Consider the following 14,950-nt stretch of genomic DNA (forward strand, 5'->3'; position numbering starts at 1 on the left):
AGTATCGTTATCCTTAACCTTATCCCTGCTGGAAACACTCAGAGCCCCTTCAGGAGAGCACATGACAGGGGGACAGCAGAGTCAAGGCCAGAGTCCAGGCTTCTCGAATCCTTACACTGACACACAGCATAACCCACGGCTTTTCCTGGCTATGAGAGGATTCACCTTGAACATGAATGTCTCTTACAGGGTTTGGGTAGAAGCAGCATCTAGCACCGCCTTGCACATGATAGATAAGCAGTAAATGTTGAGAGTAATTCAGGACTGGGTGTTTGCTATTCTGGGGACACTGCCCTAGAAGAGTGTTTTGTTCTGTTGTTGTTAATTTCCTCCAGCCATCTCGGAGCTGTCTGTCTCCTAAGTTAGACTTCTTTAAGGATTATGCAAACCGTACTGAATCTCAAATAGACATTCATAGAAACCACTGTTACTTTCCTCCCCCTGCCCATTTCTGCGAAGGCCAATTGTGGGCAGTGCCTGGCAGCCTTGAGGAAGGCAGTTGTGTGTAGGTCCTTTTTTGCGTTTATTTACTAGGTGCTGAGGTTTAACAGGCTCTACCTCCCCACTGCAGAACCCCACTGCCTTCTGCAGTGCGGCACAGCCCGAGTTACAGGAAACATCTGGCAACAATTTGCCTCTCCCTCTGTCCCATCTTCTGAACTTTGAAATAAAATGTCCCTAGAAATATATTTTTTTTAATGTTTTATCATTTATTTTTGAGAGAGAGACAGAATGCGAGCAGGGAGGGGCAGAGAGAGAGACGCACACACCCAGAATCCAAAGCAGCTCCAGGCTCTAAGCCGTCAGCACAGAGCCCGACGTGGAGCTTGAACTCACAAGCTGTGAGATCATGACCTGAGCTGAAGTCAGATGCTTAACCAACTGAGCCACCCAGGCACCCCAAAACGTCCCTGGAAATCTTACTTAGGGTGAATGTCTGACACCCAAAGGAGAAGAGGTCCCACCAGGAGCTGGTCCGTTTTGCTGGTTATAGTTTGAGTAAGTAGTTACAAGCTACCATGGGCATTTACAGTTTTTCCACCTTTAAAAACAGTAAACCAGAGGGGCGCCTGGATGGCTCAGTTGGTTAAACATCCAACTTCGGCTCAGGTCATGATCTCGTAGTTTGTGAGTTCGACCCCCCCATATTGGGCTCTCTGCTGTCAGTGCAGAGCCCGCTTCAGATCCTGTGTCTCCCTCTCTCTCTGCCCCTGCCCTGTGTGCTCTCGGTCTCAAAACAAAACAAAAAAACCCCACACGTTAAAAAAAAAACAGTGAAACCAAAAATATGCTTCAAGAGCAAATGAGAGGGTAGGAGACATGCCCTCAGATCAGTAAAAATGGGTTCCGAACAACACTGGCCCTGTGCTTCTTCCCTAGCACTTATTTCTGTCACTATGACCAGCTTTACTGCTGTGACAACTTCAAAAGCAATTACCACCCTTACCACCCTTCCTGTGTGTCTCACAGCTTTTCAACTCAGCCACTGATTGCAGTCCATCCCTCTGGAAACCTATATTCTGTATGTCGAAACATACAGATTGAAAATAATTCTCCCCAGGGGTGCCTGGCTGGCTCAGTCGGTAGAGCTTGCGACTCTCGCTCTTGGGGTTGTGAGTTCAAGACCCACGTTGGGCATAGAACTTGAAAGAAAGAAAGAAAGAAAGAAAGAAAGAAAGAAAGAAAGAAAGAAAGAAAGAAAGAAAGAAAGAAAGAAAGAAAGAAAAGAAGGAAGGAAGGAAGGAAGGAAGGAAGGAAGGAAGAGGAAGGAAGGAAGGAAGGAAGGAAGGAAGGAAGGAAGGAAGAAAGAAAGAAAGAAAGAAAGAAAGAAAGAAAGAAAGAAAAGAAAATCATAAAAAACATTCTCAGCCTCTGACTCCCAGAATAGAGTCAGTTTTAAAATAGAACAGTTTCAGTTTTGTTTTTTCTACCTTTATTATATTTTCACATTTGAGATACAGACAACCTACTCTCTTACACCACACAAAAGACACCCATTCTTGTGATTTTAAAGTGCATCCCCCCTTTAACTTTGTGTACAAAAATATTTATTTTTTTAAAACATGCAGACGTTTCACAACAAGGCACTTTTAGGCATCGAATGAAGACAAGCCTTCCGTTTTACATTCACGCTGGAGTAAAAGTGAGCCACAGTCATCGCAGCTGCCCTCCTGGGGGTCCTCACGGGTCCAGAGGTCTCTGGGATCAGATCACCCAAACTGCAAAAACATTCACGGCTTTACAACTTGGGCCGACGAGCTTGACGACCATGGCAAGGCAAAGGCGCGTGTAACCACAGCCGAACTTCCCGGTCAGGAAGTGCACAGAACCTGCCAGAAGGTCTTCCAGGACCCTGTAAGGTCCCATTATGCTCATGACTTTTTATTCCCAGTATCAGTGATGGGCGCCTCCCAGAGCAGAGGGCCACGCATCCAGGGGAGGAATTTTACAGGAGGAAACAGGTGGACAACACGCAAGGTTTTCGTTCACTTCACAGAGAGGGAAGAGCCCAGAAAACAGGGCACTTTTAAAAAATGAGTTGACACTTTTTTGGTTTATAAACATAATATACAACCCATTTAACATCCAAGTGACTACAAGCAATGCTTGTTTTTAAAATGCAAATTATATGCAAGGATCAAAACCACAAAAACATTCTTTTAGCAGTTCACAATTTACACCTTTAAAAAAACGTGGAAAAGAGTAATGTTTTGCCACAGTTAAAATTAAATCTTAGAGGAAAAATAAATTCTACCTTGACTCTGAAATGGTTTTAATTTCTGGAGAACTACGTAAACTCCCCTTATTTCTCACCAGTTCCCCTACCATAAGAATACTTAAAAAAAGAAAGAGAAAAGAAACCCATTCAAATGCTCCATACCTTCCAAGAAACACTGAAAGCTTATTTATTACGTATCTTTCTATAGTCCAGCTTATTTATTGCACCTAATTTGCCAATGCTTCCCAGGGTATTTGGGAAATAAATAGGAAATGAAACGGAGCTGGTTCTCCATTTCTGGGCGGGAGGCTGGTCCTTTGGGGACAACCTTGGGAAGGGCACTGGGGCTGGGGGACGTTGGTCACCATAACCGACAGCTGTCTGAGGGTCAAACCCCCAAGTCAGGCTGCAATGACGTCTCCAACTAAGAAACTTGTCACTGTGTGTGGACCTATTTACTGATGGTGAGCTCTGAAAGAAGGAGAGGTTCTGTTGAAGCAGGTCCCGGGGCCATCTGTGGATATCCTGGGACAGAACTGGACCAAAGGGAGATGGACTGACGACTGAATAAAGACAGTGCAACTGTTCAGAGGCCCCTCGCTCAGCGAAATGACTGACAGGGAACTGCATTCTCTCGCCAGGGGAGGGTCTTTGCAAGCAGGTGACGACTTGCCTGGGAGGCTGAGCATCCCAGGTGTACTGGCTGGGGGGGGTTGCAACCAGTGCCCCCAGCAACAAAGCTGGGGTGAGCTGCCAGGAAAGAATGGTGGGGGGAGGGTTTATGGCTGTTTTAAGAGATACTGATCACTGAATTACCATATTTCAAATTTGACCCCGGAATGTCTGAAGATCACCATTACTGAAAAAACGAACGGGAGCCACCTGAGGCATTTTTCTTTTGCATAGAGAGTGATCTCGTTCCCTTTAGTCTGGTAACATGTAAATGACAGTGCACCCTGTACCTTTCTTGACTGGACGGAGGTGGCCCAGGACTTCTTAAAACAAAATATATTCCCGACCTCTATGAAATCAGTTTTGCTTCCATTCGACTTTGATTTGCACTATCAATCATGCTGGTCGCCAGATCCGTAACAACAAAAGTGCCGTCTGTGTGCCTGATGTAAGATATGCTTAGAATAAAACACAGTTCTGCCCAAGTTCAGCACAAGACAAAAATGTGACTGTCCCATATATTGTATTACGCAATCCCCGAGTCCTACCCACCTGGGAGAGGCATAAGCAATAAAGCACTAGGTCGCAGACTAGTAACAGCCAGTTTTAGGAACGAGAACTAACATCAACCACCACACCGCTTAAGAACATTTAAAAAGTCGAAATATGTTAAAGTTCAAAACAGAAAGAAAAAAACAAAAACAAAAAAACCCAACCACAAAACTCTAGGAGCCTGGACCCTCCATACCTGCCTGGCGCCAATGGACAAAGCCACAGAAGCCAGGAGGTTTTTTTCGGTCTGGAACACGCAAGCCAAAGACGACTCCTCGCTTGCCGATGCCAGTAGCTGTGCCTCCGTGTCCAGGCAGCTGTGCACCCCTCTTCCTGCCTCACTTTACGCAGATCAGGCAAAAGGAAAACGAGACAGCCATTTAACTAAGCTCCAAAAACAAAAGCAAAACAGAAAAAAAAAAACCCAACCTTCTTCAAATACCTATGTAAAAATATTTTTTAAACACCCCCAAGTACAAGCCAGTCTTGCCCAAGAAAACTCACAGGCTCTGGGGATCCATCTGTCAATGAAAGTCCCAGGAGTCTCACATCAGTATGAACCGACAACTTTTAATGCATTAGTCCAATATGGTTAAGAACAAGTAACCTCTGATATTTCAGAGTCGCCAAACATGGAAAATAAAATATGAGAACTTGGTGAGGTTTTTCTCCCTGATCCCTTTATGCACTTGCACTCCATAAATAAGAAGCCCCAGGTCACAGTCCCTGCGTGCTCAGAAAGAGGCCTGGGTGTCGCAGATCACGGTCAGCATTAGACCAAACACTCACTGAAGGCTTTGAGGATAGATGGGATCTGCAAATTACAATGTCCTGAACACGGCAGGAAGGAGGGCTCTCGAGGAAAGGAGAGTCTCAAATCCCTTTGTGAAGAATGGGGTGCCTGCAAACCGGCGAGCGAGTTCAAACAAATCCTGTAACGGAGCCGTCTGGTGACTCAGGAGCGAGTACTTCGAAAGCTCCCCCAAACGCCAAGCGGACATGCTACCCGCGTCCCGCCCAGACTGTTCTGCCTGTCATAGTCTGTAACCCAGCACTGGAGCCGGTTACTTTTGCTAACTGGGGCATCGTTCTCTGCTGGACGCTCTGTGGGGTCAGAAAGAGGAAATGCCTGTCTTTGGCACAGGCTAATTTGCCTTGCTTATCTTTTCCTCTGCATCAGATGAGCTGTGGACGAAAATAAAATGCAAAAAAAAAAAAAAAAAAGAGCACAGAGATAAAGCGTGAAGTACGTGGAGACCCGGAACAGCAGCAGCAAGGGGTGGGGAGTGGGGGGGGGGCGACCCGGCTGGGCAGACAGGGCACAAAGATGAGCCGCAAGGGTCCAATGGGAGGTGACTGGGCACGGAGTGACTTTCAGGTGACTGATTTTCCACATCCCGGGGAGGGAGGCGCGGCCCCTCCAGGCAGCCGGATCACGCTTCTGGTTGCATCATTTCAAAGCCACTGCCCTCCAGCTTCTCCAGCACTGCCCGCAAGGCTGGTTCCCGCCCAGGCCCTTCCCGCACTGGTCTCCTGCTCCGACCCTTGAGGCCGAGGCCGCCGCAGGTGCCGAGCAGACCAGCACCCCGCATCTACCCTGGCGTGCGAAACCAGTTGTGAGATCTAACCCTGGCTGGGTTTTGCTGGCTTCAGAAAAAAGTGAGTAGGATCCTTTCTTTTTCAAAAACTGTGCCTAATGGCAGTTCAGCTGCTCTCTGGCTCCGTCTCCGCCTGCCTGTGACTGCAGCTAGACTTCCCTGGACCCACTCAGCCACGCTCTGTCACGCACAGTCACTAGTAGTAGGGCCCTAGCTTTTCGTATCCTAAATAACTAGGCCACTCTGGAAACAGACCGTAGGAACACCGAGGGCTTCCAAACTGGTCAAAGGATATTCCAAAATCTGGTCCGTTCTGTGGCTCGGCTGTTCCCTGAGAGGACTTCAGTTCAGCCCGGATGATCCTATAGTTTTTGCCTTTGTTGCTGTCCCAGTAAGTCTGTCCGCGGCACTCAAAGCACACAGCAAACTCTATTCTCTCATAAGACTGAACCTTCTCAGGTAAGCTAATGTCAAAGGAGAACGTGTCCCTGTCTGAACCAGCGTAAGTGTCCTTCACATACCAACAGGGAAAGTCTGTGAAGCTTTTCCAAGTGTCAAATGTCATCCGTATTTTCACCGTCTTCTCAAACGCCAGGTTCTGCACTTTCACTGTGCCAGCAATCGCTCTGTCTTTCAGCACACAGTTTTCAAGGCATACGTGGTCGGTCTGAAGCCGATTTCTAAAGTCTAAGTAATCTGCGGAAGGCTGTGAAAAATCCAGAACAAAGCTCTCGCTCTCTGCTGTCGTCAGACTCACAATGTTGTCTAGGAGCTCAGTGATGTTAAACGGAATATCTAACGGGTCATCGAATTCCGAGAACACTTTGACCATTGTCAGGGCCAGCCCTTGGTTGTCTGCGAAGGACACCCGCTTTTTCACCTTTTTCTCCTGCACGGTGGGGGCCACCACTCCGCCGGTTTCATCCTTGCTGCTCAGCTGAATGCAAGGCCTCAGTGGTTTGCTTGGCTTTGGCGAAGCCTTGAAGGCGAACCTCTCTCTGCGCAAGGAAGGGGCCATGCAGCTGTACCTGCACTCTATGTCCACAGCCATCATTGGGTTAGAGGAACAGGCTAGAACCCTGGCAAAAGGGGAAAGAAAGAAACGGCCGTGAGATCAGACAGAAGTTAAACTCCTCATTCGAACGGGGACTGGCGAACAATGTCTGCCTTCAGCTCTGGCCCAGCCCCTCTCCCCGCCTCCCACCCCCCGGCCCCCCTCCGCTGTGGTTCCGTATTAACTCAAGTGTGATCCAGCATGACCTTGGGTTCAGGGGACATTAAGACTGTAAAGTGGGGTGAAAAAGAGGACTGGGGTCAAAACAAATGAAAAAACAAACTATTTTCACAGGTTTTTCTGTCGGAATTTCTTGGGGGGCCTCACATGCCAGAGCGCTTTGGGGAATACTGAAAAGAACAGGCGGTCTGCAAGAGTTCCCAAACTTATCTAACTAAGGAATCCTTTTTTTTGTGGAACAGCTTGCGGAACACATGTTCTGAGGAACACACTTTGGTGAAGACGGCTTTAATAGGATAAAAATAAATGAACTCATGCCACGAATATTGGTAGTACCTATATGCCAGATATTATGCTAGACACTGGGATTCAATGGGGAAGACAGACACAAAGCTGTACAGTAGGTTTTTATTTTTATTTACTTATTTAAATATTTTTTAAAATGTTTATTTATTTTGAGAGAGTGTGTGTGTGCACACGTGAGGGAGGGGCAGAGAGAGGGGGAGAGAGAATCCCAAGCAGGCTCCTGGCTGTCAGCATAGAGCCTGATGTGGGGCTTGAACTCACAAACTGTAAGATCATGACCTGAGCCAAAGCCGAAATTGAGAGTTGGTCACTTAACCAACTGAGCCATCCACGTGCTCCTAGATTTTTATATTCCAGCATATTTTTCTTTTAAAAAATGCCAACAATTCAGTTGTTTTCAGCCTTTCATATAGGTGAATATTTGTTTTTTTCTGTAGTGGAAAATAGTCTCTATAAGAATAAAAGGCAAAGAGAATCATGCTACAAGATCAGGTTAAATCTGACTTCCTAAAAACTATATTTTTCTAGAAGTGAGAAAAAATAAAACCAAATGATTAAAGACAAACTGGGAAAACATTTTATAAAAAGCATGGAAGCAAAGAGTTAATACCTTCATATACAAAGAGTTCCTACAAAACAATAACAAAGTAAAATAGTCAACACAGAAAAATGAGCAAAGAACATGAATAGAAGATTCCTGAAAAAAATTAAAATTGGCCCATAAATATACAAAATGTCCAACTTAAAGAATTTAGATTAGAAAACAATGCCTGTTATTGACTACTGAGTTAGTAAAGACATTTAAAAGATAATATAGGGGCGCCTGGGTGGCGCAGTCGGTTAAGCGTCCGACTTCAGCCAGGTCATGATCTCGCGGTCTGTGAGTTCGAGCCTCGCGTCGGGCTCTGGGCTGATGGCTCAGAGCCTGGAGCCTGTTTCCGATTCTGTGTCTCCCTCTCTCTCTGCCCCTCCCCCGTTCATGCTCTGTCTCTCTCTGTCCCAAAAATAAATAAAAAACGTTGAAAAAAAAAATTAAAAAAAAAAAAAAGATAATATAAACACATGTATTAGTATAAGTCAGCACAACCTTTCTAAATATTCTTCTCATTTTTGGTTCTTTTTTTAACATTTATTCGTTTTGAGATATTCGTTTTATACATTTTGAGAGAAAGAGAGAGAGTGAGAGAGCATGTGAGAGGGGGAAAGGCAGAGAGAGAGGAAGACACAGAATCCGAAGCAGGCTCCAGCCTCTGAGTTGTCAGCACAGAGCTGGATGTGGGGCTGGAAACCCAGGAACCGTGAGATCATGACCTGAGCCTAAGTCAGACGCTTAACCGACTGAGCCACCCAGGCGTCCCGATCATTTTTGGTTCTAATATCGCATACAGGTATTCATTTTAAAGAGTTAATGAAAAATGCATGGGGGTTAATGTACTAAAATGGTCAATGCAGCATCCTAGGGAGGAAAACGTGAGAAAATGAAAATAACCTAAATAAGCGATAACAGGTATCTGGTTAAATCAAGTATACCACCACATCCAGTGATAAAATTTTATATCATCATTAAAACTATTATTTGGAAAAAAAAGATATAACTGGCATAGAAAAAATGGATAATAATATACTGTCAATGTAAAAAACAGAGAAGATAAAATTGTACATAGACTAGATTTGTGGGAGAAAAATATTAGGTATATGCGCAGAAAAAAAGACTAGAGATAGATTTAAAACCCTTAGAATATCCAGGTGATGTGATTTCAGGAACTCTGTTTTCCTGTTTTGTGTTTCTTGTATTTTCCAAAATCACATCAAGGGGTAAAATGAATCTAAAAAATGCCTCAAATATTTAAGATTGGCCAAAAACCTATCCTATCAAACACTACGGCCTCGCTAAAGTCAAGCAATTTTTATCATTCCACTTACCATGGCAAATTTATATTGATTTGATGGTTACAATGGGCTAATGAAGAAGTCAGTGATGAAACCAGGATTAAAATCTGGTCTGTGAACTGCAGAACACAGGGTGTGGATTCCTTCCCAAACCTCTCTCCCCTCGCCATGGCAAAGGGGAAGGTATGTGCTGGGATTGGGCTGCTTGCTCTCAGGCCTGCCCTGGTTCCTGCCCACTGGTGGGGGGCTTCAGGGTGATGGTATATTTGATCAAATATACAAAGAAAAATAAGAACAAAGACGTACTGGGTTTGATCCCATTTTCCAAAAGAAATATAACCCTTCCCCTAGGATGCAGGAACCATTTAGTGATGACTGACTGGAGAAACATACACATTCAAAGCAAAAACAATAAATTATAGCTGCAATGTAGTTATCTAAACATACATTTTATTTTATTTATTTAAAAAAAAATTTTTTTTTAACATTTATTTATTTTTGAGACAGAGAGAGACAGAGCATGAATGGGGGAGGGTCAGAGAGAGAGGGAGACACAGAATCTGAAACAGGCTCCAGGCTCTGAGCAGTCACCACAGAGCCCGACGCGGGGCTCGAACTCACATACCGCGAGATGGTGACCTGAGCCGAAGTCAGACGCTTAACCAACTGAGCCACCCAGGCGCCCCTAAATATAACATTTTAAACGATACTTGTCTTACTGTTTCCCCTCTAACAAAACCAATTAGTGAACATTTTAGGAGCAAATTTGCTTTCTATTATCTGTTTTATCCATGCAATCGTCCTGGAAAGGAAAAGTTCTGACTGAAATAGGCAAGATAGGTTTACAGAGGGTCTGTGGGTTGGCTAATGAGTTCAACGTCAAAAGAAACCCCTAGGGGCTCCTGGGTGCCTCAGTGGGTTGAGCTGGACGTGCTTGATTTTGGCTCAGGTCATGGTCTCACAGTTCATGAGATCAAGCCACATATCGGGCTCTGCACTGACAGATTGCATTGGTTAGACTGCACTGGAATTGTACTTTCAGCTTTAATGTTAACACGGGTAGTTTTTTTTTTTTTTTAATTAAATGTGGATTGAAAATACCCCCAAAGTGAGCATCCCACTCTTGCATCCCAGCCCCTCCCACTCTGCCCACCCTGGACAACCTGGGTGTGACCCAAGGGGGGGTGGAGTTGCCCTCAGTCCACTACAGTCCTTCCTCCTTGCCTGAGTCGGCACAAGGTCAACTGTAAGTTCTCTATCTTCTTCTCTAGATCTCTTCAAGCCTGCAAACCAACCTCCTACGTGCTTTGCCGCACAGTTCATTAGAAAAAGGTTGGGAAACTCAGGATACCGTAGAAACAGAATTCTAAAACAAGCAGATCAGTTAAAGGATCTGCACACTTAAACTAAAGTCACTCTCAATTTCTAATCCTAAAGATTACAAAGACTTAGTTGAAGAGCTTGGTAAAGTTTTCCTGTTTGGACCCAGTGGGTGTAAATTTGCCCCTGAGCTCCCTTCTATCACCAAGCTGTTAAGCACTAGTGGAAATGGGGGTGGGAAGGTGACATCCTGGTCAGAGCCAGCTCTAATTAAACAATTCCACTGGCATTTTCTACAGCCTAATTGGTTTTGCAACGTTCTTCCATCAAAGGCAAAAATAAAGTTAATTACCTGGCCACCCAAGGGCTACTGCCTCAGGGACACTGCACAAGCAATCACTGCCCAGGGTCCCCTTCACTATTTTAGGGTCACCATAACTGGAGGGGAGGACATTAATCCCTGTGGCCCCATACATATGGATACGATCTGACTGTTGGCCGCTTGCCTATCCTCACAGGTGGATCCCAGCTTTTATGACCCAGACCATTCTCTAAGAAGCAGTGTACCAAACTCTGGTTTCATGGAAGCTCTCCTGACCCTCTACTCAGGAATTCCCCGATGGACTGTGACAAGGCTGTCCATCACCCACAAGTCCTCCTAGCAGTGGAGATGTACGAGGTAAGTTTCCTAAGTCTCTGAAAGGAAGGCATCTGGAAGGTGCTTTATCCTCAAATGACATAAAAACGAGAAGGTGCCATCACAGTGCACATCAGGCTGCATCTCAGGCCCCCGCCTGACACTCTCCCTGGCTGCTCAGCCCCTTTTTCCCCAGACCAGGGAATCTAAGTCACCAAGCTTGGCCAGGGAAACAGCCAGCAGGAGAAGACACAGACACATATTTGAACCAGTAGAGCATGACAGAGGACTGGATACCAGTTTGCTGCGGGACAAGATCATGAGAATACGAGTGGCTGTTACTCCGAGTCTCAAACACTTGGGTTCCACATAGATGCCCAAGAGACCAATTTTGCGCCACGAGAGACTGGGCCATGCCCAAGGGTAGATTTCAGGGTTCCTGGTCAAAAGATGGCAAATCCCAGCTCTCCGTGAAAATTGGAGAAAACAGGGAGAGTTCTGCAGAAACACTTTCCCTGTTCCACGAGTGCCAAAAAACACACCTTCTCAGGACGGCTGGTCAGGTTAGATGTCATGGTGGTTTTTCCTGTGAAAACTATATATAGACTGGTAGAAAATAACCACATGACCTTCACAGTTTCAGACAGCCGAGCTACTGACTTTTTGGCTGTGCCTTTTATAGGAATAAACTTTTTTGGGGATTGAGGCCAAGATATTTGTCCTCCATTTTCATACTCTGATAAGAAAAGGCAGAAAAATCAGATGACCAAGAACCCACCAGGAACACTGAAACTACCTTAGGTAAGCATTCACAACTAGGTTATACTTTTTTAAAAGATATGTCCATCTACCCCTTTGCCATTACTTTACTCCCCCCCAAAAGGTTTGGCTGACATAATATGAATACAGTTGACGTATTTTCCTTTGTACTGAGACCATGGGGCCCTTGTTCACAGCCTTAACAGCCACTTGAACTCTTCTATCCTGTAACCATCATCTAAAGCATCTTTGAGATACACACACACAGCTGCATATTACAGGAAAGAAAACTCCACCTGCCACCTGACAATGCCCAATGTGAAACAGCACTGGCCTGGGAATGCCTGGCTGCCCACTTGGAGCAAATCACTGAATCTGTCCAGGCTTCAGCTTTCTCCTCTGAGGTCCTTTCTGGCTCTGACGTTCTTGTTTGCTAATAATGCCCACTAACTTCTCTTCTCTTCCCACTCACTTTTCCCTAAATACCTCTACTTTCCTCTTGTGGTGAGTCCACAGGCTGTCTTCACTTTAGTCTTGGCTCCTGGACAACCTTGCCAAATGAACCATTTCCTCTTCTCCCCACCCCAGCTCAAAGCTCTAACGTCTCTTTTCCCTGACCCTGGGTCTCCCAAGGAGGCCCGGCCACACAGACCACAGGCTCCAACACCTTTCAGCAACTCTCCCAAGTATTCAAGTCAAGCCTGTCCTCAATTTTCTCCTTTAGAGCAGAAAACAACACCCGACAGGCCACAACTCTTCAAGTATGTCCTTCTGGACCCTATACCCTGTCTTTTACAGCAAGTCCCTTCCACACCCCTTTCTCCGAGTTCAAAAGCGGGGCATGAACAGGGCAGGGGGCAGGCCAGAGCTTCCAGACTTGGAAGATCCCACAGGTCAAAGCCATCCTGACCCTGCCCCCCCTCGGTCCAACCGGCCTGCACCCCGCCCCCAAGCACTCCTGGAGCCTCCTTCGACTTGTCCCTCACCCACCTTTTGGACCGCGGGGAAGCCCCCTTCCCAGCTGGTTCGCTGCATCGGAGAGTCCGCAGGGAGGTGGCAGGAGAGGCCGCCACCACCGGACTACGTGAGCGTCGTGTGTCCGGGAGGCAGGGCTTGCGCTCCGTTCCCGGAGATATGACCCGTAGGGGGAGGAGGACGACGAGGGGGAGGAGCCCAAGTTATCACACCAGGGCGGGGCGGCGGGGCAACCCGGGTCGGAGCGGCGCCGCGAGAGCGTCCCCGCGCGGCAGACTCTCCCCCGCCGTCCCGGGACATTCCCTGCCCGGGGACCGGGGACCGGGGTGGCTCTGTGTCCCATCGCAACTTGGCGACCTGAGAGATGGCCCAAGTGTGTTTCCTTGCATATTACAGAGAAACCGAGGCGCTGAGAAAAAAAGAGACCTTTCTTGTACTCCAGTCCCCAATTGCCCAATTTAGGGGACACTCTCCGGGACTGTCGGGTCCCAGGCTGGAAGCGCCGTGTCCCAGGTTCGAACTCGGCACAAGAGTCCCAGCCTGGGCCACTCCTTGCGGCCAGACCCGCACTTCTGTGGAACACGTGGATCCAGCCAGGCTCCATCCCACCTCTGGTCCCTGGGTTGCTCTCTCCACTCAAGCGCGTCTAGAGTGTTCCACCCCCGTAGTGCAACTGCAAGTTGGACAGTGCAAGTGCAGGTGGCAGGAACCAAAGGTCTCCACTGCGCGCTCCTCGCAGCCCTTTCTCGGCCCTGCACTGGGACTCTAGGGCTTGGGGACTGACGTACCTAGTACAGCTCATAAGTGCCGAAGTACACATGCGCCAGCCCGCGGCAGCATCCGCGCCGAGGTGGCAGGAGCAGAGGCGGCGACGGCAGGAGTGGGGGGCCGGGACTCAGGTCTGCGCCCTGGGCGGGCAGACGCATCCGTCCGTGCGCGAGAGCAGCCCGCTCGCCTCGTCCCTGCGGCCGGTCCCCCGGACTCAGGCTCCCAGCCGCCGCGCTGCTCCCTTTAACTTTCCAGCACCTCTCCCCACTTGGGGAGCCATCCCGGAACCCTTTTCACGTGAACGCCCCCCACAGCCAATGGGCGCGCTCGGGACGCGAGCCGTCGACCAATGGCCGTGGAGCCGCGGTCCGGGATAGCACCGCTTCGCCACGTGATGGGCCCCGCGCCCAGAGTGATAGTGTTGCAGTTCGGGGGCTGGGAAGGGGGCAGTGGGGTCACTCTTTCATCAGAAGCCTGGGGACGGGCGCCAGGGGGCAGAGGCACTTTCCTACAGAGGAGCGTCCAGTTACAGCCAGAAGGCTGGGTCGCAGGCGGCTTTGCCAAATTCCCTCTTCCTAGGCAAAGCCCCTGCGGGCCAAAGCCTGCCTACATTTGCAGAGGTAGTTGCGGTTGCATTCACACCGTCCCGCGGTCCGCCTTCATCTTACGCTTGAGCCAGGGGGGTCACAGATGTCCCTTACTTCCCCATCACGTGCGGATCCCAGAGGAGCCCCAGGAGAATGTGAAGTGTGTTTGCCTCCGTGTTAGGTAGAGGCGCTCTGGGATTGACACTTCAGCTGTAAGGGTCATGTGGAAAACAAGTAACTACGGATGCTTGCTTTGTGTTAGTCATGGGTCCAGGTGTTAACTGTGAAAGGGATACAGTAAAATCGTTTTAGAAAGTTGTTATTGGGGCCATCTGCCAGAGTACCGAAGATATAGGTATATAGGTAGGCACATTTCAGAGGAAATTACCTGGCTTGAATCTGTTACAACTACCTGTACCAACAGGGCCTCCATGATCTCTGTGAGACACCTTGAAGTCTGTAGAGAATGATGACCCTAAAAGAGACCAGACCCTTCCTCTCACATGGTTTCATTTAAATATATATTTATATAGTCATGTATTCATCTCCTTGGCGCTCAGCTCTGAGCTAGCCACTTCAGGGATGAGGATCCTAGTTTTCTAGTTTTCGTGATGTTTGGAAATTGATAGAGGGTTGTCAGCCTTTTAAAGTGCCAAGACATTAACATAAACAAACCCTACCGTCTTGTGTTACCGTCCTTTTATTTTAAAAAATACTCTTTAACAACAAAAACAAAATAACAATCTCAGAGTAAAGGCTATTCCTTCACATTGGATATATTTAGCTTTATGAACATTCATTCTGTTGAACACGGCATTTGGGAACTTCTGCTTTAAGGGAGATGAGCGCAAATTCTAATTTTACTAGAAATGTAAAACTAAAACTCTGGTGGGTTGCATTAGTCCAATACAAGCCTTCAGCTCAAGACACAGT

The 14,950-nt window shown here is 47.3% G+C and overlaps 1 protein-coding gene and 1 long non-coding RNA gene across 4 annotated transcripts in view; one reads left to right on the plus strand and one right to left on the minus strand.

Moving 5' to 3' along the window:
• The window catches only part of LOC109277247 (uncharacterized), a 156,459-nt gene that overhangs the window by 77,489 nt on the left and 64,020 nt on the right, over window positions 1–14,950 (plus strand). The window contains exon 5 of one of the 2 annotated variants that reach the window (XR_002085055.2): window positions 10,810–10,970. This is a non-coding gene — a long non-coding RNA (uncharacterized LOC109277247). Of the gene's footprint in view, window positions 1–10,809; window positions 11,233–14,950 lie in introns of those variants that run through there. The other variant, XR_002085054.2, reaches the window with a different exon arrangement.
• Window positions 1,917–13,697, minus strand: PPP1R3B (protein phosphatase 1 regulatory subunit 3B). 2 transcript variants are annotated; one of them, XM_019466802.2, is made up of 2 exons: window positions 13,451–13,697; window positions 1,917–6,620 (listed from the first exon to the last, which is right to left on the minus strand). In XM_019466802.2, the coding sequence occupies exons 1-2, from the start codon at window positions 13,480–13,482 to the stop codon at window positions 5,738–5,740; spliced, it is 915 nt and encodes a 304-aa protein (XP_019322347.2). In that variant the 5' UTR covers window positions 13,483–13,697; the 3' UTR covers window positions 1,917–5,737. The 2 variants fall into 2 exon arrangements, with proteins under 2 accessions (XP_019322347.2, XP_053756901.1); XM_053900926.1 differs by lacking the exon at window positions 13,451–13,697 and adding an exon at window positions 12,678–13,419.

The sequence above is a fragment of the Panthera pardus genome, unplaced genomic scaffold (genome assembly GCF_024362965.1).
Source record: "Panthera pardus isolate Hobbes unplaced genomic scaffold, ASM2436296v1 HiC_scaffold_13, whole genome shotgun sequence".
In the NCBI taxonomy this organism is placed as follows: domain Eukaryota; kingdom Metazoa; phylum Chordata; class Mammalia; order Carnivora; family Felidae; genus Panthera; species Panthera pardus.

Coding starts and splice junctions, on each gene's coding strand:
- PPP1R3B (XM_019466802.2), bottom strand. CDS start 13,482: ATGTGTACTTCGGCACTTATGAGCTGTACTAG. Junction 6,621..13,450: donor GCACTTATGAGCTGTACTAG/GTACGTCAGTCC, acceptor CCCTTTTGCCAG/GGTTCTAGCCTGTTCCTCTA.